Here is a 27,779-nt window from a genome sequence, read left to right as displayed (position 1 = left end):
TCTGCGCCATAGGCTATACCCAGCAAAGAACTACAAATCCCAGTAGCGCACAAAACTAGCGTTTTCTCATTGGGTGTTGCTGCAATGGTGGCGGCGGTGGGACATTGAATGACTTTGGCTTCATCACGAAAATAGCTGGTTTATCCAGTTAATTGACAAAATTTGACAATGGAGGCTCTTATTCCAGTTATAAACAAACTGCAGGATGTGTTCAACACAGTGGGGGCCGACATTATCCAGCTGCCGCAGATAGCGGTGGTGGGGACTCAGGTAAACGCTGTTAACCTTCTTTTACAATGAAGCGGAACCTTTATTTTTTTTTTTTTAAATAAAGAACACGACTCCGCTTTTCTTACTTAAAGGACGTGTGGATACACACAGGTCCAGGCAGAGCTATCTGTCTGGTAAAAGAAGCTGTTGTGAAAATTCAGTTTGACACAACTATCAATTACCCTGTCTTGGTTAAAACCAGGGGCGGTTCCATTTTATTTGTAATGGGGGGGCTGCTTTAGCGCTTCAAAATAAGACTGTTTAAAAACTTTCAGCACTTTCCTATGCAAGTATTTCAGGTGTGTATTTTTTTTTAGTTGTTAAGGTTTATCATGAAATGGCAACCGGTACGGAAACATATCCCAAAATTCTGCAGGTAAAGTACGAGAAGTACAGTGTGACAACATGTACGTATTTATGTGCATATGCATGCTTTCCAACTCTCTCTGCTCCACCTGCCAGATAAATAAGATATGCTTAGCAAATGCCTGACTTAACTAATCTGCTGTGTTTGCAGCAGGATATGGAAAGCATACAGGGTTGGTGACCCCTGTTACAGAGGATCATCAGCAGGACTTGTGCTGAGATGGTTAACTTTTTAATCATTAAAGATGCAAGAACTCAGACTTGCATCCCACTTTGTGCACCACAGCAACCAGAGGGTAAAACCACAGAGGGTAAAACAAAGCAACAATTACTTATCCAAATGCAGATTTGTGGTATTTCTGTCATTTTGTTGCACCAAATATTGGTCCTAAAAGTGAAGATTCCATTTTACTCAATCAAGAGTTGAACAGCTGAGCCAAAAAAGGCGAGTGGCGACTGAGAGAACTGCCTCACCAGCCTGATACAACCCCTGGCAAAAATTATGGAATCACCGGCCTCAGAGGATGTTCATTCAGTTGTTTAATTTTGTAGAAAAAAAGCAGATCACAGACATGACACAAAACTAAAGTCATTTCAAATGGCAACTTTCTGGCTTTAAGAAACACTATAAGAAATCAAGAAAAAAAGATTGTGGCAGTCAGTAATGGTTACTTTTTTAGACCAAGCAGAGGAAAAAAATATGGAATCACTCAATTCTGAGGAAAAAATTATGGAATCACCCTGTAAATTTTCATCCCCCAAATTAACACCTGCATCAAATCAGATCTGCTCATTGACATTGACCCTATGCCATGACATTGACCCTATGTGTCTTTTTGCAAGGAATGTTTTTGCAGTTTTTGCTCTATGGCAAGATGCATTATCATCTTGAAAAATGATTTCATCATCCCCAAACATCCTTTCAATTGTCCAAAATATCAACATAAACTTGTGCATTTATTGATGATGTAATGACAGCCATCTCCCCAGTGCCTTTACCTGACATGCAGCCCCATATCATCAATGACTGTGGAAATTTACATGTTCTCTTCAGGCAGTCATCTTTATAAATCTCATTGGAAAGGCACCAAACAAAAGTTCCAGCATCATCACCTTGCCCAATGCAGATTCGAGATTCATCACTGAATATGACTTTCATCCAGTCATCCACAGTCCACAATTGCTTTTCCTTAGCCCATTGTAACCTTGTTTTTTCTGTTTAGGTGTTAATGATGCCTTTCGTTAGCTTTTCTGTATGTAAATCCCATTTCCTTTAGGCGGTTTCTTACAGTTCGGTCACAGACGTTGACTCCAGTTTCCTCCCATTCGTTCCTCATTTGTTTTGTTGTACATTTTTCGATTTTTGAGACATATTGCTTTAAGTTTTCTGTCTTGACGCTTTGTCTTCCTTGGTCTACCAGTATGTTTGCCTTTAACAACCTTCCCATGTTGTTTGTATTTGGTCCAGAGTTTAGACACAGCTGACTGTGAACAACCAACATCTTTTGCAACATTGCGTGATGATTTACTCTCTTTTAAGAGTTTGATAATCCTCTCCTTTGTTTCAATTGACATCTCTCGTGTTGGAGCCATGATTCATGTCAGTCCACTTGGTGCAACAGCTCTCCAAGGTGTGTTCACTCCTTTTTAGTTGCAGACTAACGAGCAGATCTGATATAATGCAGGTGTTAGTTTTGGGGATGAAAATTTACAGGGTGATTCCATAATTTTTTCCTCAGAATTGAGTGATTGCATATTTTTTTCCTCTGCTTGGTCTAAAAAAGTAACCATTACTGACTGCCACAATCTTTTTTTCTTGATTTCTTATAGTGTTTCTTAAAGCCAGAAAGTTGCCATTTGAAATGACTTTAGTTTTGTGTCATGTCTGTGATCTGCTTTTTTCTACAAAATTAAACAACTGAATGAACATCCTCCGAGGCCGGTGATTCCATAATTTTTGCCAGGGGTTGTATAAACTGCAACAGATGATTGATTCAGCTGTGCACCTCTGTGACCTGAAGCATTTCATACTGCAGGCAGTGTGTTAATAATTTTCAAACACACAAAAACAATTAGTGCTGTTAACAAATCCTGCCATTCTTGCGGTTTCTGTGTTTTTGTTTTACTCTTTCCAAAATGTGCTGATTGTATCCAGGAAGTTATGTCGTCCAAGACACTGCACTCAGTCCTACATTAAAATAACAAATCAGTATTTATTAATATGGGCAACGTTAAGAAAAATATTAATTTTATAAACAGCATATTTTAAATTTCAAATTGAAATTGCATTTTCCCCACTCCAGAGCAGCGGTAAGAGCTCTGTACTGGAGAGCCTGGTTGGCAGGGACCTGCTGCCCCGTGGGACTGGCATTGTAACCAGACGGCCGCTCATTCTGCAACTGGTGCACATTGATCCTGGAGATGTGAGAAAACATGACAACAGCGGTAAGTGTTGGCGCCTCAGAGCCCTCTGGTCCGTGCTGTGTTTTAGTTATGATGCTTTTCTTTAAGTAGCACAAAGTGCCTTTAGATATTCATCACCAGAAAATTTAACTTGACCTACTTCATGGCTACAAAACTCCTAAAATGAAGGAAACATGTTTATGCAACTGCTTCTGTGTGATTACTCACAGGTGTCTGAATGTGAACTAGACCACTACGCTCATAGAACGCAAACCTTGCCTAAACTAGTTACCAATTCCACAAATTTTTATCTTGGAAAAATTTTTCAAGGTCAAAATCCTGTTAGAAGTGGCTTTTCATAAGCTAAAATATAATGCAAAATATAGATTGAAGGGCTTTTCAATGTTAAAATCAAATATCCGCTAAATCCGCAATACAGATCAGATGCGGCTCAAAGTTAGTCTATTCACTGAGAGTACCCGTTTGCACCTCATTGTCACAAATGAGAGTGATTGAGGCACTTTTGATTGAGCTATAATGGAAAATGTACACCAAAGTGGCTTTTCAATTTTAAATTCAAATGGCCACAAAATTCACAATCCGGTGTCGCAGACCGAACGGTCCACCCCTAAAAATTGGTCCACCTTTTGCATCTGCGCAAGCATCATTTCGGACCACAGCAGCACGTCTGAGACGGAGTCTCTTCACCCAAAGCAATCAAATGGATTAATCTGATTATTAACCATCAGATGATAAAGTTAAGACCTCTTAAATCATTCTGAAGTCGGTTTTAAGCAGAAATGAGGCGAAATTCCGTGACGCTTTGAAATGTCCGACACGCAGTGAGCACATCAGCTAGCAGCTTGTTTAGCCGTGGCTCTCTGATTGCTTCTGCCGCATTTTATGATGAAACATTGCTGAATTTATATGGAAATGATTGTTGTACAAAAGCTTCAGATACGAGGTCTGTCCATAAAGTATCGTACCTTTTTTATTTTTTTTTACTATATGGATTTGATTCATATGTTTTCATGTCAGACAAGCTTGAACCCTTGTGCGCATGCGCGAGTTTTTCCACGCCTGTCGGTGACATCATTCTCCTGTGAGCACGCCTTGTGGAAGGAGTGGTCCCGCCCCGCCGTCGAATTTTCATTGTCTGGAAATGGCGGAATGATTTGGGGTTTTTTTCCATCAGAATTTTTTCAGAAGCTGTTAGAGACTGGCAGCTGGAAACTATTCGAAAAATGTATCTGGTTTTTCGGTGAAAATTTTACGGGCTTCACAGAGAATAAGGTCTGGTAGTACAGCTTTAAGGACCCCTTTAAGGACGCTCAGCGCGCCGCACTCCGAGCTGCAACAACACGGCACAAGCCACCGGACCATTTCTGAGCTGATGGCTCTGTGGATACGAGACCGTCGTGTGCTCTATCTCTGGTTATCACAAGAGCTGGACATCAGCCATTTTCCGGCAGATTTCACTTTTAACAAGAGATTTTGTCATGGAAAGCCGGGCGGAGGCTTCGCGCGTCACGACCGATTCGCGACATGTCTATCTCGGCTTTCAATGCTTACCAGTCCAGTAAGTATCCAGTAAGTATTCCAAAGCGAATCGGAATACTTAACCCCTTAATCCTAAAGCAGTTCGTCAGGCCCAGCGCCCCATGAGTCATGATCATGATGTTTTATTATTCTCAAAAACATTTTACTGTATGACATCAATACAAAAATGTAACTTTTTAAAAATAAATTGTAGCAAAGCATTAATTGTTTTTTATGCTGCTGCAGTGTTTTACGTCAGGTGCAATGGGATACTTGGTTAATGCCAATGTCCTGTTTTTTTTACAAAAAGCTGTTTGTTTTTTTGTGCTTTAAGTTGTAGGAGTCAGTGATGATATGCCCTCTATCAGTGTATTTGTTTACTTTAAGTAAACTAGTTCAACACAGGTGACTAATTTTGCTTCATTTCTTTGACGACTCAAATTTTCTTCTGGGGGAGGTCATGTTTGAATGTCACTAGTTTAACTGGTGTTTTTCTGTAATATGTGGCCGTGCTGTGCTCAACCACATTAACTTTTGCTTTGCAGCATCACTAGGCCAAATTACAAAATTTTAAAAAATTTGTAGTGAGCCTGAACAAAATGTAAATGAGTGATTGTGCTGATAACAGTCCCTGCAATATGGGGGCGATGAGTTAGAAGATGTCGCCTATCTTTTTTATTTTTTTTATTAGCTTGCTAAACTTTGTGCACACAGGAACTGCAGGTATGTTTTAAACCTGTACATTTTTTGTTGCAGGAAGTGAAGAGTGGGGAAAATTTCTGCACACTAAAAATAAGGTATGATATATATATATATATATATATATATATATATATATATATATATATATATATATATTATTATTATTATTATTATTCAGTTTATTTATTTGTCAGCATGACATTTATTTCTTGTTTCCTAGATCTACACAGACTTTGATGAAATCAGGCATGAAATTGAACAGGAAACTGAGCGAATATCGGGTAATAATAAGGTGAGCTATTGGAATGGGTAGAATATAAGCATTGGTTCATAAATGTTTAAATTACCATACAAAGTGTCTGCCTGGCTCAGAGGCTTTGTGTAGTGCTGATAGGACATTCACATGCAAAACATAACACAAGTACTCCACGTTGTATCTTGTAGGTGCTGTCATCAGATATAAGATACTTGGAGATGTTTTGGCAGAATGCTTTGAACAGACCATAAAGGTGCCCAGACACTTGCACGACTTTGATCCATGCACTTGCACGCACATCGTCATGAGCACTGTAAAAGTATGTTTATGATAGATGAAACATATTATAATCGTTCAGATGAGCTGCGCTGTGATGCGGTGCGCTGACGCAATCACTCACACGAAGTGTTTCTGAATTGTTTGCGTAATGTTCACATGACATTCGCATAATTAATGCATGATGGAGATTTTGAACATTTCAAAAAAAAATTTTGCGCACTTGCATGAAGCTGTGCACAGTTTACAATGGTTTATGATTTTGAGATGAGTTTACTATCGGATCGGATCAAAGTCGTGCAAGTCTCAGGAAACTTGTACGTTGTGTGAAAATGCACCAGTGTGCTGCTACAAGCTCCCGGGAGGAGTAGATGACCTGATTATAGTTAAGAGTTCTTAGGTGACTATATTTGCATATTAATGAGGATGACTACCCCCCAACTACTTTTACTCAAGAGTACTTAATGATGAAGACTGACAAATGGACAAAGATATAAAAATATTTATTATGGCAAGTGTAAAATGATGAGCTACATTTCTAGATTGAAATTTCACAACCATGTATTTTTAAATACCTTTTACTCTAATCCAATAAAGTATGTGAGTAAAGGATCTGATCAGTCTCCTCCAGTGTTTGGCACTCGAAGAATACACTCTTGCCTCCACCAAAACTCAACATGAGGCAAAAAGGGAACCTCTCACAATATTAAAGTAAATGATAAAACAAAACAAAAAAAAAAATCTGGATTCAGATCAAGATGTGCTTCTAAATGTACAGAAATTCATACATGTGCACATAACTGGTGCCCATGTGTTCTAAAAATAATTGATGCAAGCAGAAAATGTGGAGGGAAGTGCTTTTCCTACAATCTGTAATCATTGTTCTCCTCCTGAGAAGAACCAAGAACAACCACAGTGAGGTGCATCCAGTACCGTACATCCAAAAACAGACTGATAGTGGTAATGGCATATCCTAATTTCATTGGTAACAGTTTTGATAGCTTTGACAGATGGATTAATGCAGTGGTGGTGGCCAAGTGATTAGTGCACTTGGTTTCAGTGCAGAAGGTTCTCGGTTCAAATCCCACCCTTGCCACATTTCTCCTTGTAATGGGGAGTTGCGTAAGGAAGGGCATCCGGCGTAAAATCTGTGCCAAATCAACATGCAGATCCACCTTGGATTTGCTGTGATGACCCCGAGTGCAAACGAGGGAGCAGCCAAAGGGACTTACGAGTAGTTTTCAAGAGAAATTGGCAAACATTGATTGCTCCTTCTCTTATTTGTTGGTTTACAACAAATATTAGTTGACAAAAACAGGGCAACATCACTGCAGCCACTGGGAAGCTGTAATGGGCATTTTTATTTATTTAATTGATAACAATAGCTACAGCAATCTGACATTTGCCCCCAGTGACCTTGGCCTTCACCCAAATGATTTCTAGGGCATTTTTGGAATCCCACTAAGTTTGAGCAACATTTTGCCCAAATCAGGTTGGAAATTCAATTTCTTTGACCTCGACCCTTGGCTTTTTTTTTTTTTTTTTTTTTTTTGTGCAGATAATTTTGGGTTCAGCTTACATTGGGAGGAGTTGCCCAACAAACAGACAGTTAGATGTAGCCTTGACCCCAGTTATTGACCTTTGGCAAAGTTAACTTTGAGCAATTTGAAAACCATCTACATTTGTGTGCCAAGTTTGGCTGACAGCAGACTGAAAGGGGGGGGGGGGGGGGGGGGGGGGGGGTCATAATTTTGACCTTTGAGCACACTGTCATTGTCTGTTGCCAAAACAAACCCTTAAACGGTTGCTATAGCAAAGAAAGGCACTGTGGCAAAGAACTGTGGAGAACATCTTAGATGTGGCCACATGATGATGATGAAAATGGGGTCTACACACACACACACACACAGTGTGCTTGGTGGAAAATTTGCAAAAGCATCTTGTAGGAGTAGTGGAACAAACGCACACAAACATTTCTTAACATGTGAAACGGGTAATGGATTTATTGAAAATATTGTGAATAGTTTAATTGGTAGCAGAAAAAAAAAACCCAGTCAGTTTCAGCTGTACTCTCAGCCAATGCGAATTATAACAATCCAGATGAAAAGGTTACGTAATGTTTGGTGAGTAAAAGCTCGACTTTAGATATTCCCCTGAGTTTAAGAAGCTGACTTTCACAGCAGAGCTTTGTGTGTTTACCAAGTCTGAAGCTGGAGTGGAAAATCACACCAACATTTTTGGCACATGGTTTTGGGCTGCAGGGGCCCGAGGGCTTTGAAGATCATTCTGAAAGCCTTGAAATAGAGCAAATACAAAAACTTTCATTTGGCTTTACAGTGCAGTATTTTATATCCTCTTAAGGCAGAGAGTCTTAAAAGTTTATCTGCAAACATTAAAAACTTTATGCATCTTCACGCCCCCACACTGTAAATAAACGCTTTATCGACTACTAACAGTATTGAGGAAATTAATGGTGCATAAACAATTAGTTTAATCTTGTAACGATGGAAAATAACCTATAGGTATTGTGATAATGGATTTAAATCATTTATCAAGGGAAAGAAACGTTATAGGTCTAGCTAGACATTTTCTTTATTTTACGTAACTACAAATTATAGTAATTTTTGTTGGGGGCTAAATAACCCCAAATAATAATACAAAATTTAAAAATAACAATAAATTACCTCAAAGGTTAAATGGCAATAATTGTTGCTTGAAGTCATAGAAATTAGTATTGGAAAAGACAAATTATTATTATTACAAGCAGACCTAGGCTTTGGAAATGAAAGAAACTGATAAACAAGGTAATTTCAAGCTACACGTAAATTCAAAACCAAAAATTGTGTGGACTTGTGACTTATTTATGTTTTACAACATAACTGTCATTACACACTCAAAATATGCTTATTTCTCCTTGCTTGACCACCTCCCTCCCTTTTTTCTTTCACTGCTAAATTATTCAAACATCTTTTTCAACTCTGCTTGTAGAGGTGCGACCTTCTTGTTTTACCACCTAACCACTGAGAAACAATCAGAAAATAAGTTTACTTCTCTAATTTTCTACACTTCTGTGGAGAAAGGTCTTTCTCTCTCACTGACATCTACACCTGCTCCTGATTTCCATCATCCAGCCAATATCCACTCAGCATGTAGCAGGTTACACAGGCAATACAAAATTGACTTTTCGCTTGCACTGGTACTTCAAGGTTTACCAAATTTAAACAATTTGACCTTGTGATCTGTTCGTATCAGCATTTATAGTTTTTATTTTTAGTTATAATTTGAACTTTTAAATTTTTAAATTTTTTTTTAAATTACCTCACGACCCATGAAGGTGCCATGGCCCGCACCTTGGGAATCAGTGCAGTAAACAAACTCAAGGTGACGGACTCATTTATTAATTTGAAATTAAATTGAACATATCTTGCTTCAGTGAAATATGCAACCTGAGAAATAATTCAAGATGAAATGGCCGTCTCGTAGATGCTAATCTCTTGAATAAAATATTTTGAAAGTTGCCAAAATTAAAACCCAGCAGCAGAGTAAAGTTTGTTGAAACAGTTTCACACATCAACAGTAAAGTGAAAATAATTTGTCTTACTGACATTTGATTTGGTCACTAAAGTCTTCTATTAATTTATGATATGCAAAATGTTTATATACTTAAAGCTACAGTGTGTGTGATTTAGAGGGGATTATTAGCATAAGTGGAATATAGCATTCCTAACAGTCTGTTGGTTAGTGTGTAATTAACTACCTGCAGCAATGATTCAGTGCGTTTTCATAAAGTTCGTCCTTCAGGACTACAGGGAAGTGTGCTGGCGCACCCTCATGGAGGCCGCCATGTTGACATATTGACTGTCACAAGGGAACGTGAATCCCCGTGTGCCCCCAAAAGAAGCCAAATCATGAAGCGGAACGCAGTCGTGACCGGTGATGGCAGAACGCAGTCTGCATCCTCAGCACTACATGACACTATATCCTACATACTGTAGCTTTAAAGTAAGTTTTGCTTTGTAAAACCTGTTAAACACCACAGTACGTGTGTCTGTTCTGGGTTCTCATCCCTTCAGGGGATCAGCAATGAGCCCATTCATCTGAAGATATTTTCTCCACACGTTGTCAACCTCACGCTGGTGGATCTGCCAGGAATTACGAAGGTAACACTTCCTGCCCTCACTGCCTCCTGTTTCCCAGCATGAGGCTTTGATCATCTGGTTCCCCTTAAGGGAAAATGTTTGTGACAGTTCCTTTTTCAAATGATTGTCTTTCATTCAGAACGCTAAAACCTGAAGATGTAGCAGCTATGCCTGGTCACCTGTGTGATATTAATTGTCCACAGAAAATTAGACTTGTTTTTAACTTAAACACTTTAAAACCCAGGTGTACCCAGCCTCTTTTTTTTTTTTTTTTTTTCCCTTCCCCATCCTCATTAGTTCTGCCCTCCGGCTGAGGATGTGCTAATTTAAGAAGACCCCCACTGGAGATCCTGATGATCAGACTGAGACGTGACGTGTCCTTTTTTAATTGCTAACGTTTCCTTCAGGTGCCTGTGGGCGATCAGCCTAAAGACATTGAGATTCAGATCAGAGATCTGATCCTGAAATACATCTCCAACCCCAACTGCATCATCCTGGCTGTCACGGCGGCGAACACTGACATGGCCACCTCTGAGGCCCTGAAGGTGGCCCGTGAGGTCGACCCAGATGGTGAGGGAAAACAAACAGACCCAGGCGTTGATGGGCTTTTGTCAGGTTTTTTTTTTTTTTCCTTTTCAACATGATAATGAGGAATGTGTCGCACTAGGTAGGAGGACGCTGGCAGTGGTGACCAAGCTGGACCTGATGGACGCTGGCACTGACGCCATGGATGTACTGATGGGCCGAGTCATTCCTGTCAAACTCGGCCTCATCGGAGTCGTCAACAGGTGTTGAAAACGGTGTTATACTGTTAAAATATCTTGTTATGATCAGTTGATTAGTTCTTATTTTTTGGGGTGGGTATATTTTTAATTTTCCTTATTAATTATTTATTTTATCTTTCAGGAGTCAGTTGGACATCAACAATAAAAAGTCTGTGACGGACTCTATCCGGGACGAATATGCTTTCCTGCAGAAGAAATATCCATCGCTCGCCACCAGAAATGGAACCAAATATTTGGCCAGAACCTTAAACAGGTAAATTTGATGAATATTTTACTTTTGATGGATGAACTCAAAGTCGAGATTATCAGCGGAAAGTCGTGATATTAGTTTAAGTGAATGAGCACATTTATACACGATACACACATTTTTATTACACATCAAAATGCAAAGAGATAATGAAGCAAAGTATTATTTTTTTTATTACATGTTTTTTTTATTACATGCACAGTTTTTAAAATAATAAAGGTAAAGTGAACCTTTGAACATCAACGAGAGGGATTCTTTACTTTCAGAGATGTGTCCAGTACAAGTTTAACATGACCACGGGTTTTATTTTGGGAAAGGTCAGATGGGTAGTGCTTTATTTAGATATGACACATTTGTTTCATTTTTGAAAACCACTTCCTTTCATAATTACTCAAAACCCAAACTTCATATGTTTGTGGTTAGTTGTGATGAACCATTAAAGGTGTCGTCCCTTTTGATTTTACACACAAATTAAAGTATCTTTATTTCTGTGGTATTTTACTGCTTATGTTATTGCTGGTAAACTGTATATTTTAGGGTGGATTCCATAGCAAATGTTGTGACTTTGCTCCAGGATGTCTTGCAGATGACATGGAGGAAGATGTGCGTTATGCTGCATTCAGTGGAAGCAGAACAGAACTGAATTTGTGATTTACAGTCAGGAAAAGTCCATAAAAGTCTTAATAAATCTATGGTAAAACATTTTGGCAAACAAAGTAAACATAACTCTAAATGATGTTTGTAGTGTCAGCTGACAGAGTAGACCTGCATGTTGTCTTGCATGTCCAGCAGGTATCCAGCAAAACCTTTGTTTGAAACATGTCCAGATTATAAACAAAGTTACTTTTAATGGAACATTCTGCTGGCCTGTTTATAGGCTGTCTGCTGGTTTTCTAACTTGATACTAACACTAGCGTATACAGTGGTCCCTCGTTTATCGCGGGAGTTCATTCATTCATTCATTCATCTTCTACCGCTTAGTCCAATTAAGGGTCGCGAAATAGCCTGCGGTAGGTGAAATCCGCGAAGTAGTCAGCGTTATTTTTTACAATTATTATAGATGTTTTAAGGCTGTAAAACCCCTCACTACACACATTTTCTCACTTTTCTCTCCTGTGTAAACACTCTCAAAGTTCAAACCTTAGTAGAAAAATAAGTCCAGTATTATAGAATGAAACCAAAGATCAAAACCTGTTTTCAGGCCCAAACATTTGTTTGAGAAATAAAAAGAGAACACTTTCCTATAAATAATTATGATGGCTTTTAGAACTAACAAATTTAATTTTAACGATCATCCTATGAGGTTGGACACATTAGAAATTATTAATAGTGACTGACCAGTATTTCGCAGTTCCTCTGATCGCGCCTCTTTGTCCTGACGCCGCTGCGCAGCGTGTTTTTCCACTGAGAGACACCTCAGTGCAGGTGTCTTTTTCCGAGTGAAGAACACAGTTATGGGTAGTTGTTGGCGCTCTTTTTTCTTCTGGGCGAGAAGATTCTTATAAACAGACACACGCAGAACACAATGCCCGCGCTGTCCCTTCGCTCACTTCCTCCGGTGTTACCGTTGTGGGACGGATGCGGGACCTGCAAAGAATCCAAGTCATTAAAAAGATACAAACTTCTCTCAGTGGCCACGGAGCTCTGCGGCTGCGGTTACCGAGACCATGCAGCGCTGCTGAATTCTATCCTTGCGGGCTGCTGGAGCGCTCTGCATCAAAACAGCGAGCGTAGTCTCTGGACCTGTTGCCAGATTTTGGCTGCAACTCCGCACAGCAGTGGGGCGGTGTGAGTAGCCCGCTGCGGCGCTTACCGAGCCTGCAGACTCGGTAAGCGCATCGGAGGCAGTGAGAGCGGTGTTTTGCTGTATTTGTTAGCTGTTTAATCTGCGCAGTTAGCTTGATCTAGATAACTAGATAACGATTTGTTTCACAGTGTAATCTTCACGTGCCTTAATTAAAGCACTCCCTCTGCTGAATCACCTCTAAATTGTTTACACATTATTCACTTTGTGTGTTTTTAGGAATCCGCTATCTTAGCGCAGCTACTAGCTCTTAACCGGTTTAGCATGGCGGCTTCCCGTCTCTCCTGCACTTTTCTGCTCTGGGTGTGAAATGTTTAGTTATTCCTCGGCCTCCTTTAGCAGTAACGGTACTTGTAATAAGTGTAGCTTATTCGTAGCTTTGGAGGCCAGGCTGGGCGAATTGGAGACTCGGCTCCGCACCGTGGAAAATTCTACAGCTAGCCAGGCCCCTGTAGTCGGTGCGGACCAAGGTAGCTTAGCCGCTGTTAGTTCCCTTCCAGCAGATCCCGAGCAGCCGGGAAAGCAGGCCGACTGGGTGACTGTGAGGAGGAAGCGTAGCCCTAAACAGAAGCCCCGTGTACACCGCCAACCCGTTCACATTTCTAACCGTTTTTCCCCACTTGGCGACACACCCGCCGAGGATCAAACTCTGGTTATTTGTGACTCTGTTTTGAGAAATGTGAAGTTAGCGACACCAGCAACCATAGTCAATTGTCTTCCGGGGGCCAGAGCAGGCGACATTGAAGGAAATTTTAAACTGCTGGCTAAGGCTAAGCGTAAATTTGGTAAGATTGTAATTCACGTCGGCAGTAATGACACCCGGTTATGCCAATCGGAGGTCACTAAAATTAACATTGAATCGGTGTGTAACTTTGCAAAAACAATGTCGGACTCTGTAGTTTTCTCTGGGCCCCTCCCCAATCGGACCGGGAGTGACATGTTTAGCCGCATGTTCTCCTTGAATTGCTGGCTGTCTGAGTGGTGTCCAAAAATGAGGTGGGCTTCATAGATAATTGGCAAAGCTTCTGAGGAAAACCTGGTCTTGTTAGGAGAGACGGCATCCATCCCACTTTGGATGGAGCAGCTCTCATTTCTAGAAATCTGGCCAATTTTATTAAACCCTCCAAACCGTGACTATCCAGGGTTGGGACCAGGAAGCAGAGTTGTAGTCTTACACACCTTTCTGCAGCTTCTCTCCCCCTGCCATCCCCTCATTACCCCATCCCCGTAGAGACGGTGCCTGCTCCCAGACCACCAGTAACCAGTAAAAATCTATTTAAGCTTAAAATTCAAAAGAAAAAATAATATAGCACCTTCAACTGCACCACAGACTAAAACAGTTAAATGTGGTCTATTAAACATTAGGTCTCTCTCTTCTAAGTCCCTGTTAGTAAATGATATAATAATTGATCAACATATTGATTTATTCTGCCTTACAGAAACCTGGTTACAGCAGGATGAATATGTTAGTTTAAATGAGTCAACACCCCCGAGTCACACTAACTGCCAGAACGCTCGTAGCACGGGCCGAGGCGGAGGATTAGCAGCAATCTTCCATTCCAGCTTATTAATTAATCCAAAACCCAGACAGAGCTTTAATTCATTCTAGTCTTGTCCATCCAAATTGGAAGTCCCAAAAAACAGTTTTATTTGTTATCTATCGTCCACCTGGTCGTTACTGTGAGTTTCTCTGTGAATTTTCAGACCTTTTGTCTTAGTGCTTAGCTCAGATAAGATAATTATAGTGGGTGATTTTAACATCCACACAGATGCTGAGAATGACAGCCTCAACACTGCATTTAATCTATTATTAGACTCAATTGGCTTTGCTCAAAATGTAAATGAGTCCACCCACCACTTTAATCATATCTTAGATCTTGTTCTGACTTATGGTATTGAAATTGAAGACTTAACAGTATTCCCTGAAAACTCCCTTCTGTCTGATCATTTCTTAATAACATTTACATTTACTCTGATGGACTACCCAGCAGTGGGGAATAAGTTTCATTACACTAGAAGTCTTTCAGAAAACGCTGTAACTAGGTTTAAGGATACGATTCCTTCTTTATGTTCTCTAATGCCATATACCAACACAGTGCAGCGTAGCTACCTAACTCTGTAAGTGAGATAGAGTATCTCGTCAATAGTTTTACATCCTCATTGAAGACAACTTGGATGCTGTAGCTCCTCTGAAAAGAGAGCTTTAAATCAGAAGTGACTGACTCCGTGGTATAACTCACAAACTCGCAGCTTAAAGCAGATAACCCGTAAGTTGGAGAGGAAATGGCGTCTCACTAATTTAGAAGATCTCACTTAGCCTGGAAAAAGAGTCTGTTGCTCTATAAAAAAGCCCTCCGTAAAGCTAGGACATCTTTCTACTCTTCACTAATTGAAGAAAATAAGAACAACCCCAGGTTTCTTTTCAGCACTGTAGCCAGGCTGACAAAGAGTCAGAGCTCTATTGAGCCGAGTATTCCTTTAACTTTAACTAGTAATGACTTCATGACTTTCTTTGCTATTAAAATTTTAACTATTAGAGAAAAAATTACTCATAACCATCCCAAAGATGTATCGTTATCTTTGGCTGCTTTCAGTGATGCCGGTATTTGGTTAGACTCTTTCTCTCCGATTGTTCTGTCTGAGTTATTTTCATTAGTTACTTCCTCCAAACCATCAACATGTCTATTAGACCCCATTCCTACCAGGCTGCTCAAGGAAGCCCTACCATTAATTAATGCGTCGATCTTAAATATGATCAATCTGTCTTTATTAGTTGGCTCTGTACCACAGGCTTTTAAGGTGGCAGTAATTAAACCATTCCTTAAAAAGCCATCACTTGACCCAGCTATCTTAGCTAATTATAGGCCAATCTCCAACCTTCCTTTTCTTTCAAAAATTCTTGAAAGGGTAATTGTAAAACAGCTGACTGATCATCTGCAGAGGAATGGTCTATTTGAAGAGTTTCAGTCAGGTTTTAGAATTCATCATAGTACAGAAACAGCATTAGTGAAGGTTACAAATGATCTTCTTATGGCCTCAGACAGTGGACTCATCTCTGTGCTTGTTCTGTTAGACCTCAGTGCTGCTTTTGATACTGTTGACCATAAAATTTTATTACAGAGATTAGAGCATGCCATAGGTATTAAAGGCACTGCGCTGCGGTGGTTTGAATCATATTTATCTAATAGATTACAATTTGCTCATGTAAATGGGGAATCTTCGTCACAGACTAAGGTTAATTATGGAGTTCCACAAGGTTCTGTGGTAGGACCAATTTTACTCACTTTATACATGTTTCCCTTAGGCAGTATTATTAGACGGCATTGCTTAAATTTTCAGTGTTACGCAGATGATACCCAGCTTTATCTATCCATGAAGCCAGAGGACACACACCAATTAGCTAAACTGCAGGATTGTCTTACAGACATAAAGACTTGGATGACCTCTAATTTCCTGCTTTTAAACTCAGATAAAACTGAAGTTATTGTACTTGGCCCCACAAATCTAGAACATGGTGTCTAACCAGATCCTTACTCTGGATGGCATTACCCTGACCTCTAGTAATACTGTGAGAAATCTTGGAGTCATTTTTGATCATGATGTCATTCAATGCGCATATTAAACAAATATGTAGGACTGCTTTTTTGCATTGGCGCAATATCTCTAAAATTAGAAAGGTCTTGTCTCAGAGTGATGCTGAAAAACTAATTCATGCATTTATTTCTCTAGGCTGGACTATTGTAATCATTATTATCAGGTTGTCCTAAAGTTCCCTGAAAAGCCTTCAGTTAATTCAAAATGCTGCGGCTAGAGTACTGACAGGGACTAGAAGGAGAGAGCTAATCTCACCCATATGGCCTCTCTTCATTGGCTTCCTGTTAATTCTAGAATAGAATTTAAAATTCTTCTTCTTACTTATAAGGTTTTGAATAATCAGGTCCCATCTTATCTTAGGGACCTCATAGTACCATATCACCCCAATAGAGCGCTTCGCTCTCAGACTGCAGGCTTACTTGTAGTTCCTAGGTTTTGTCAGAGTAGAATGGGAGGCAGAGCCTTCAGCTTTCAGGCTCCTCTCCTGTGGAACCAGCTCCCAATTCAGATCAGGGAGACAGACACCCTCTCTACTTTTAAGATTAGGCTTAAAACTTCCTTTTTGCTAAAGCTTATAGTTAGGGCTGGATCAGGTGACCCTGAACCATCCCTTAGTTATGCTGCTATAGATTTAGACTGTTGGGGGGTTCCCATGATGCAGAGTGTTTCTTTCTGTTTTTGCTCTGTATGCACCACTCTGCATTTAATCATTAGTGATTGATCTCTGCTCCCCTCCACAGCATGTCTTTTTCCTGGTTCTCTCCCTCAGCCCCAACCAGTCCCAGCAGAAGACTGCCCCTCCCTGAGCCTGGTTCTGCTGGAGGTTTCTTCCTGTTAAAGGGAGTTTTTCCTTCCCACTGTCGCCAAGTGCTTGCTCACAGGGGGTCGTTTTGACCGTTGGAGTTTTTCCGTAATTATTGTATGGCCTTGCCTTACAATATAAAGCGCCTTGGGGCAACTGTTTGTTGTGATTTGGCGCTGTATAAATAAAATTGATTTGATTTAAAAATGTAGATTGACATGTTACAAACTGGGAATTTTACACATGGCCAGAGAAACTGACATATCTGCCCTTTACCTCATTAATGTCAGGTTACTGATGCATCACATCAGAGGACTGTCTCCCTGAGCTGAAGACACGGATTCACCGTCCTGGCTGCTCAGTACCAGTCTCTACTCAACAGCTACGGCGAGCCAGTGGGAAGACCAAAGCGCTACCTTGCTCCAGCTCATCACCAAGTTTGCTACAGAATACTGCAACACCATAGAGGGCACGGCCAAATACATTGAAACAGCAGAGCTGTGAGTGCAGTACTTCAGTACGGCCACATGGTGACACTGTTGATCCAGTGCAGTGACAGCGAGCAAAAGAACTGCTTGTTTCATTCATTTACTGTGATAGAACTTGGAAGTTAGGCACGCACAGGAGAGTTCACATCACAGCTAATATCTCCCTACTGGTATTTTTCAGGTGCGGTGGAGCCAGAATTTGTTATATATTCCATGAGACTTTTGGCAGAACATTGGAGTCTGTGGATCCTCTGGGAGGGACCTCAGCACCATCGATATACTAACAGCTATCAGGAACGCAACAGTGAGTGCATTAGCTCTAATAAACATCCAGCGGATTTTCTGCCGTCAGTATGGCGGGGATCGTGTTTACCTCGTGCTCCCCCCTCCCCAAGGGCCCGCGTACTTCCCTGTTTGTGCCCGAGGTTGTCCTCGAGCTGTTGGTAAGAAGCAGGTGAAACGCCTGGAGGAGCCCAGCCTGCGCTGTGTGGAGCTGGTCCACGAGGAGATGCAGAGAATCATTCAGCACTGCAGCAACTACAGCACACAGGTAAAATAAGTAAATGCCACTAAGAGGCGCCTTCCAAACTTTCCTTCACACACCCACATTGTATCTCTGTGTGTTTGTTTGGTGCTGGCAGGAGCTGCAGAGGTTCCCCAAACTGCACGAGGCCATCGTGGAGGTGGTCACTTCTCTGCTCAGGAAGAGGCTGCCCATCACCAACGACATGGTACTGTTTATTTAATGTGGACAATTTTTCATCTCTACAATCACTCTACAGTATTACAGTAGTTCCTCTGATTGTGTGCAGTAACCTTTAGTCATTAGACGATTCTGTGTAAATCTGTTGTTGTTTATTCCCGTAGGTTCACAACCTGGTTGCCATTGAACTGGCTTATATCAACACAAAACATCCAGACTTTGCCGACGCTTGTGGGGTCATGAACAACAACCATAGAGGTACTTGCACAGTATACCACACAGCATGAAAATGCATTTTTAAAACTGCTGGATCTTGATTCTCATATGAAAGGTGTAGTCCATTTAGATTGTTCACAAAATTTTCATGTTCAGCTCTATAAAATACCTTTATTTCTGTGCCATATCTCAGATTATAGCTAATTTTGTTGCTGGTAAATTACTTATTTTTGGGGGGGATTCCATGGCAAACCTACCAAGTCCACTCCATCAGATGTTGGAGCCGCCACGATAAACGCATCTGGCGTCAAAGTCTCCCCACTGACTTATTTTGGTCAACCAAGTAAAAACATAACTGTAGCTGTAGACCTGTCCAGCAGGTATCCAGCAAAACCTCATGTGAAATGGGTTCAGATTTTGTTTAGTGGGATCTCTGGTTGCCAAAGTTTACTTGAGTTGTCTACTGCTGGTCACGTTTGTCATTTGAGGGTCAGCAAAGTCTCTCACATCATTTTTGGTTGAAACGATTAATCGAGTAATTCAATAATTTGATTTTAAAAATGTTGAGGCAAATTCTTTGACTCGAGGCTTCATTAAAGCTGTAGTACATATGCCAGGCCTGTAGGTGACGCTGTAAAGCTCCCACAAAAAAACTGGGAAGAAGACCGTAAAGCATGCCCATAACTAATGTAAGCACTAATCAATGTAGCAGGCGACGCTACAAGTTTACAAAGCCACACACTGAGTAAAGTAAAACCTTTTAAGAGAAAGGGTCTGTGCTGATGATCTGAAACGGATTTATTATGCTTTTAAAGTGAAGCAGTGTGTTTGTATATTTTTTAAAAAACATGGTTTGCTCCACTGGCTGCTCTCCACCTCTGCAGATGAAGCAAAAGGATGCACACTTTAAATGAATCATGTTTAGCTATTCAAAAAAAAAGCCTATATTCAGATTTGATAAGAATTTTTATCAACAGGCTGTAGAGTTCATTTATCAGAGCAGCTGTTGTGGAAACACTGAACTCCACAGCATGTACAGCTCTCTGTACAGCATGTAGAAATATACACTGAATAAATCACAGTAATAAAAAGTGTAATGAAATGTGCAGTAAGAGGGGGAAAAAAAGAATGTCCTGTCCGTAGACTGAAGATTTCACAGACCGCATGGGCTTAAGGTTTGACAACGCTCCAGAAGTCTTAATGATGCGAAAAAATAAATAATTACCCAGTAAAACAAAGCGAGAGGGAACACCCTAAACTTAAAAATCTACATGATGGCACAGTGACATTGTACCATTGCTTAGGGAGAGCCCTGCCACTACTGATCTTGTTTAAAAACACAAAAGTACTTTTTATCCAATTAATCGATAGAATACTCAATTCCAAAAATATTCGATAGCTACAGCCCGACATCATTTGACATCACCACAGAAAGTATGTCATGGTGGCTTGTCGCTGTATTTTAAGCCACATGGGTCAAATCTTTAATACTTTCCAGATAAGATGAATTTTAAGCATATTGGCCATGTAAGATTGCTAAAGATTTATTTGAATACTAAGAAAAAATTGTGGTTCTGAAAACCCTTTTTATGACAAACTACACTTTAAAAAAAGGAGCCAAAATAAAGACGAACAAAAAAGTAATCTGTTGAATATCATCAATGTGGAAATATTTCATTTAGCAAAGAAATTAGTTTTTAAAGAATATAAAACACTTTGCAAAGATCTTACACAAATTCTGATTTTTATTTTTTTTTTTGACAAAAATAGTGTTTATTTTTACCATCAGCGTACTGCAACATCAATAATCAGGTGTGGATTTGTTTTTTTGTTTTTTTTGCTCAAGAATGTGAAAAAGTTGAAAAAAAAATTTTTTTTAATTCAAAAAACACTTTTGTTGAATGTATTGTGCACCAGACTGTTAAAAACAAATCATAAAATAGTGATTACACACAAACTGATGGAGACGACCTAAAATAAATTCTACAATTTTGATAGTGAAAAATGTTTGACATAACATTTAGCAGCTGACCATCATTTTAAACAAGGTTTTAGTCACAGTCCAGTAAAAATCCTTATTATGTAACAGAACTCCTTTGAGACAAACCAAAGCTACTTTCATCGTGTGTTCATATTTCACGTATTCTGAGGGGAAATGTTGAAGTTTGGGTTTGTTTTTTTTTTTTTTTTTTTTTTTTGCAGGAGCAGAGGAGAAACCGGCTGAGGGAGCTGCCGGCCGGCGTGCCCAGAGACAAGGTAAAACAAATGGCCCGATTCTAAAGACACAATAAGAGCTTTTGATGTTTGCCTTCTGTGGTGCGTATTATGGGACTTAATCATCACAGGCTAAGAATCTGTGACCCAAATAGCTTCCTTCCATCGAGGAATTTTATCCCACTGCTCCTCTCTCTCCTTCTCTCAAATGGTTTTCTGCTGCCAACCTCTTTCCACTTGTTATTTTTCCTCTCCATTCCTGCTAGTCTGCTGGCAAAGGTCCGCTTGGCCCATCTGCAGTTTGTGGCGAGTCGCCTCCGTCTGCATCAGACCTGGACGGTGCCAAGGTGTGCATGCACGCTTGTGTGCTGGCTCTGTGCCTGATTTTGGGTGGGGGCATGATCTGCTGGCATGATCTTTGTCCTGATTTTGCTCCTCTTCACTGTTTTCTGCTTTGTTACTGACATCCTGTCCAACCTCTGGAACTTTCAGTGGCCCCAGCTTGTGTGTTTAGATCAGTTGAGTGACAGCCACTCTTGGCTGTCGGTAGCTATTTTGGAGGCCATGTTGTGGTTCTTGACTGACTGCCTTGCCTGATATGATTCTTCTTAATTGGTGCATTGTGGCTGTGGCATCCGTCGCGTTTAATCAGCCAAAGCAAATGTTTCACTGTCTCAGAATTCTGAGCGTTCTGGTCCTAACGAGGCATTACACAGTTAACCCGCCCCTGTTATTGTCAACTTCAGGGCACGGCGGCAGCGGCAGCAGCAGCACCCCAGGTAGAGCAGGACGGCACAGGAACCTGGAGGGGGATGCTGAAGAAGGGAGAGGAAGCTCCAGCCTCAGGACCAGGAAGTCCCCTCAAAGGAGCTGTCAATCTGCTGGATGTGGTAATGAAACATGAGCTTACTGGTGATGATCAGACTGATGTGTCAGTGAAAATGTTCTCCTCTGCTCCCTGAAGCCGGTTCCTGTGGCCCGGAAGTTGTCATCACGTGAGCAGCGGGACTGTGAGGTTATCGAGCGCCTCATCAAGTCTTACTTCCTAATCGTTCGCAAAAACATCCAGGACAGGTGAGCCAACTCGCTACAGTCTCAACACTGTCCTGCCGCCTTGTTCTCAGCTGTCTGTTCTCTGTGCAGCGTGCCAAAGGCAGTGATGCACTTCCTGGTCAACTATGTGAAGGACAGCCTTCAGAGCGAGCTCGTTGGACAGCTGTATAAGTCCGGCCTCCTCAACGATCTGCTCACAGAATCAGAGGACATGGCTCAGCGGCGCAAAGAGGCCGCGGACATGCTGCAGGTAAACGGGCCACCAAAATTCAACGTCCACTTCAGCCTGATAATGTGCTGCTGTAAATCACGTCATCATCTTTGCATCTTGTATGCAGGCGCTGCAGAAAGCCAGTCAGGTGATAGCAGAGATCAGAGAGACGCATATGTGGTGAGAACTCAGTCCAACCTGTCCCATCACGCCTCAAGGACTGACCCCATCTCTAGCTTTGTTCCAACATGCACTCATCAAGTCCACACTGGACGTCTTGGATTCATGCACTGATCTGCCAAACCGTAGGCATCGCACGCGCTCCCAGGTGCCTACAAGAAATGCAAGATGTTGATTTGCTACCTTAGATATGTTCAAGAAAACACACACACTGCCTCTGGTTGATGTTCAAACCTCCTGAAGGACTTTGTGGTTAACCAGGATGAAGATCATGTGTATAAAGTGGAAATGAAGGTTCTCGGGTTTGCGGAGTGAAAATGTTTAACCACTGAGTTATAATAACTAAATATTGTTTTTGAAGCCTTTTACATGAGGAATAGTCAGTGTGTGGATGTGGCTGACGAAATACAACCAGGATCAAGTCACAATTCTAAAACTGTTTAGCGTTTTTTTTTGTTGTTGTTGTTGTTTGCACTGTTGTTGCCACACTGTAGAAAAGACATCGTCCTACTGTACAACCTTCACAATCCTTATTTATTAATGTTATTTAAGTGGTTAAAGTTGAGTACTACTGCAGGTAGCTGCGGTAACTTAACTATGTTTACATGTTGTGGTGTATGTGAAAGCTGTGGTTCTCTGTATGATTCCTGAGAAATAATAATAAATAGAGGTATTTTATTGCCAGGTGATTGTTTTGGATTCTGTTTTTTGTCCCACTCCATGTTATGGTGTCATGCTTGTGTACATATTAGTGGTGGGTAAATAAACTGCTATTAGTTTGACAAACAAGGACTTTGTCAGTACAGTGGCCATGAGAGGCCACAACACCTGTCAAACAATGTTTTGAGAAAATGCTTGCAAAGAGAACGTGTCGCAGACAGCACATGCTGCAAATTCAAGAAGTGCACACAAGAGGATTTCTGCCACGTTTAACTGACAGTTTTATGCACTGCAGGCCAGAGGACGTGGTGCTAAACAGTTCACTCACAAGCAAGAGTCAGTCATTTTATTTTATACAATAATGGTTCAAAAAAAAAAAAGTCCATCAAAATCATCCAGGCAGGAAACTATTTTTGTGTGCATTGTTTTAATTTGTAGCAGACACTTTAATGAATCACATTGCTGCACATGCTGTTTGTGTTCTTTGTTTACAAGTACTTTCTCAATATGCAAGATCTTTTTTTCAAATGCAACTACACCCAATTGATTTGATGCTGTTGTTTTTTTTTGTTTTGTTTTGTTTTTTATTTGGAAGTGCTGTGCCCTCAACCATCATACCGAGAGAAATTGAATATTCTTGAAACAAAACATTCAATTAAGAAAACAGCACTGTTTAGGGGGGAAATAAGCAGTTAATATGTTATTATATAATACAGACATCTTGGATTTTTTTTTTAAACATATTGAGATATGAATTAGTGTCCTTATTACCCAACACATCTGTCACTGGCTATTCCAGTTGCCAAACTCCTGTATGGACTTCCCTGTCCTTAATTTGTGTTGACCAGTGACCTCCCACTACGCTATGAGGATCTAATTTCACAGATTAAAACCACTGTGAATAGAGGGGAGGAGTTTAACTGCTGCAGATGTAATTGGTAAGAGTGAAAATATGCACTCTGTGGCCACTCTGGTTGACACATACGAACAGATAAGTTTTTTTGGTAAACGAACACCCTCCAAGCTTAAAAACATGCCCAGATTAAAGAAGGTATTTTTAAAACAGCTTGAGAAACACACAAGTCAAATTTGCTAGAAGGTACCACAAGAGACCAGAGCTGAGATTTTATGTTTTTCAAAAATAAAAATATAATTCTTACCTGACGTGTGTGACTGAAGGCCCCTTCACACATCACAAAAAACGCAGAAACTGGACGACAATCCGCGCACCAAAAAGGAAATGGGGAGCCACGAAACATTCCACCTGTTGTCGGGAGGAATGCACGTTTGGACAGGCGTGCACGAAACCGCAAATACAGTGTGAGCTTGTGGAAAATAGCGTACACAGCAGTTCAGCAAAAAAATTAATAAAACCACAATTTATAATACTTAATTCCTGTTATAAAGAGCGGGTTTATGCTCCGCCTGGACGTACACCGGGTATCATCTTGTGAAGAGCCAGGGTTGCATGTCGTGAACGAATCAGCAGTGATCCACTGCAAATGTGATGTTTTTTTTTTTTTAAATTATTACAATGTGGGGAAATCCCGCAGTGACACGCGCCTTGCAGGGGCGTCCCGTTAGTGGAGCCGATTAAATATGATTTTTGGCCAGAATTGTTCATTTGGTGATACAAGCATCGGATTGGCATGAATGTTCTTCATAAATCAGTGCTTGAGAAAAAGACTTGAAAACTTGAAAATCCAATATGGAGGCCAGGTAGAGGTCAATGAAGAATTACACAGGGGTCAAAATCTAAAAATGCTCCAATCATAGTTGAAAAGTATAACATTATTATCTGATCATAAATATTACAAAAAAAGTATAGTTTGGACTATCTATGACTGAATGATCAGGAGTTATGGGGTAAAAACAGCAAGAATGGTGACAAAGGTCAGTTTCAGTTTGTACAAGGGTCAAAAATTAAAGTTGCTCCAATTTTTGTAAAATGTAATGCAAATTATTGGTTGAGTTAATAGGGTTTTAAAAAGGAATAGTTTGCACCATGTGTCATGCTCAGTTGTCACGTTACAGGGTAACGTCACATGCCATAGAATCCAATGGACGTCAACATTGTATGACATTTACTCTGCAAACCAAGCATTCAACACAGTCAAACTATTCCATTTATTAATCCTATTAGTTCAACCAATAATTTGCACCACTTTTTTATCAAAATTGGGGCAACTTTAACTTTTGACTCCTGTACAAACTGAAATTGACCTTTGTCACCATTCTTGCTGTTTCTACCCCATAACTCCAGAATATTCAGTCATAAATCATCCAACTATACCTTTTTTGAATCTTTGTGACCAGACACATAATTTGGTATAGTTTTCAATATGATTGGAGCATTTTTAAATTTTGACCCCTCTGCAATTCTTCATTGACCCCTACCTGCCCGCCATATTGGATTTTCAAGTGGCCAGCACTTTTTTTTCAAACACTGATTTCTGAAGAACATTCCTGTCAAATCTGATGCTTGTATCACCAAGTGAAGGATTGTTTATCTGCTGCGCTACGTGGGGTGATTTCCTGCATGGCACTAAAATTGTATTGTAACATTATTAGTATATTATTATTGTCTATTATGTAGACTTATTGTTGTTGCTATAATATATGAATAAAAATAAATTTAAAAAAATTACAAAGTACAAAGTCTCCCAAAACGTACTTAAGTACAGTAGTGAAGTATTTTTACTTAGTTACTATACAACACTGCATTTGTGTGTGTGTGGTTGCGGGGGGTCGGCACAATCCCACCCATGTGTTGCTGGTTTACGCCACTTTCATGTGGCATTTAGACACTTTTCACAGACAGGTTGGATGTGATCACCTGCTGTCTACTATTGTACCAGATGCGTGAATAGCCACGCCTTTTCTAAGTGTGCAGCGAGCAGTGTTGGATGTTCGTGTGTGACACCTGGAATTTGGCCGACACCTGCTGAGAGGTTGATCGAATGAGCATGTGCAGGGTATTCGCTGCCTTTCGGCCACTTGTGTGCACAAATGTTGTGGCGATGGGTGTACGAGGCGTTTGAGGCAGTTCCGATTTTTCACAAGTGGCATGCAATTCCTCAGTGCGCTAGTTGGCTTCAATTGTGTTATGTGTGAAGGGGCCAAGTGAGGAGCTGATGAACACACGGTGTGGACTCTGAGCGACCCCATGAATAAATCCTAAAGGAAAAGAAGAAGAAGAATCACAACTTAAATATTTCATCATGAGCTCCACACTGGCCTTAGAGCTGAAGATGAGACACTGTCCATCACCCACTCTGTCAGCTGTCAAAAGCTGAAGGAATATGATTAGTGACAGCAGCACGTCCTCCCCCCACAGAAATTGGACCGTATGAATCCCGCCGTGTCTATGAGCGCGGGTTTTCGCAACACATACTACAAGCATGTTACATGACAAAAATCAAGACGTGCAACAACAATCAGTCACCTGTCATGACGTCTGATTCAGAGTCACTGTATTCTACACACAGTGAAACCAGGAGGATGAACTGAAAGAAACACTTTTTAAAGAGATCATCTTACATCTACAGCCTTCTCTCCACACGAGCTAAAGTCAGTGAGGTATACGACTCGCTGATGCTGTAAGAATCTCCGTCCTTGTGTTCCTGTTTGTACGAGGGTCACAGGAGAAAAGAAACAAACCACCTCTTGTCATCCACCTGCTGAACACAGTAAAGGCAGCCAATAGTGACTGCAGCTCTCAATGAAACCGAGGCAACACTAATATCCCCTTTTCTTCACTTTCTGCAAAGTAATAACAAATCTTATAAATTTTTCTTCATGTTTTGATTTGGAATAGAATGTGCAGTGTTCCCAATTCATTTGCGTGTAGAGAAATAAAAGAGGATTTTGAGCTTTACTCACTTTTTTAAAACACTATTATTTTGAAAACAGCAGGACTGTAGAACATATGAGGTCTGTTAGAAAAGTATCCGACCTTTTTTATGTTTTGCAAAAACCATATGGATTTGAATCACGTGTGATTGCATCAGCCAAGCTTGAACCTTCGTGCGCATGCGTGAGTTTTTTCACGCCTGTCGGTTGCGTCATTCGCCTGTGAGCAGGCTTTGTGTGAGCAGTGGTCCACTGCGAATAAATTATTGCGAATAAATGTCTGAACGATTTGGAGCTTTGCTGCATCAAATTTTTCCAGAAACTGAAACAAAAAAAGCTGAAACAACCAGATCATTTCCAATGTGAAGGCTTTGTTGATCCGGGACGTCGTCTGACTTCCACAAAAAAAGGCAGTAGACGTGGACATCAGCACTTTTTCGGCACATTCCACTGTTACAGGAGTTTTTTTCATGGAAAGAGGAGCGGAGGGATGCACCACCATGCCACTCATGACGCCGCACTAAACCACCTCCGTGTTGGTCTCACAGGACGGCTTTGAGATGGATTTCAGATGGCTGTCGGTGGCTTTTTAGAGAAATTGTGCATGAGCTGGACATGCCCCAACATGTCCTGTGAGGCTTCATCACGGCGTTGCTTTGCGCCATGTGGCTCTGCCACAACACGCAGAATTCCTCCGCTCCTCTTTCCATGACAAAAACTCCTGTAACAGTGGAATGTGCCGTTCATTTCTAAACTGGACGCTGTGTTGATCCGGGACATCGTCTGACGAACACAGAAATTGCAGAAGACATGGACATCAGCACTTTTTCGGCACATTGAGACAGACGTGCGGAGGAATTCCGCGCGTCGGGACGTTTCCACATGGCGCAAAGCAACGCCGTGATGAAGCCTCACAGGACATGTTGGGGCATGTCCAGCTCATGCACAATTTCTCGGATATTCACACGACTGAAAAGCAACCGAAAGCCGTCTGAGCCATCTGAAAGCCGTCCTGTGAG

At 40.8% G+C, this 27,779-nt stretch overlaps 1 protein-coding gene across 1 annotated transcript; it reads left to right on the top strand.

The window, feature by feature from the left end:
* Positions 1-47: 47 nt before the first annotated feature.
* Positions 48-22,932, top strand: LOC117504013 (dynamin-1-like protein). The gene is given in 24 exon segments (XM_034163359.1): positions 48-270; positions 2,940-3,081; positions 5,335-5,375; positions 5,501-5,572; positions 9,886-9,972; positions 10,359-10,521; positions 10,619-10,739; positions 10,858-10,989; positions 17,474-17,495; positions 17,497-17,529; positions 17,531-17,581; positions 17,583-17,683; positions 17,853-17,931; positions 17,934-17,975; positions 18,067-18,112; positions 18,115-18,221; positions 18,313-18,402; positions 18,539-18,624; positions 20,786-20,846; positions 21,071-21,151; positions 21,551-21,694; positions 21,769-21,878; positions 21,948-22,107; positions 22,196-22,932. Coding segments are annotated over 24 exon segments (2,130 nt in total). The 5' UTR covers positions 48-168; the 3' UTR covers positions 22,253-22,932.
* Positions 22,933-27,779: the final 4,847 nt, after the last annotated feature.

This window comes from Thalassophryne amazonica, chromosome 22 (assembly GCF_902500255.1).
Source record: "Thalassophryne amazonica chromosome 22, fThaAma1.1, whole genome shotgun sequence".
Classification (NCBI taxonomy): Eukaryota; Metazoa; Chordata; class Actinopteri; order Batrachoidiformes; family Batrachoididae; genus Thalassophryne; species Thalassophryne amazonica.
This window is presented reverse-complemented; position numbering and strand designations above follow the sequence as displayed.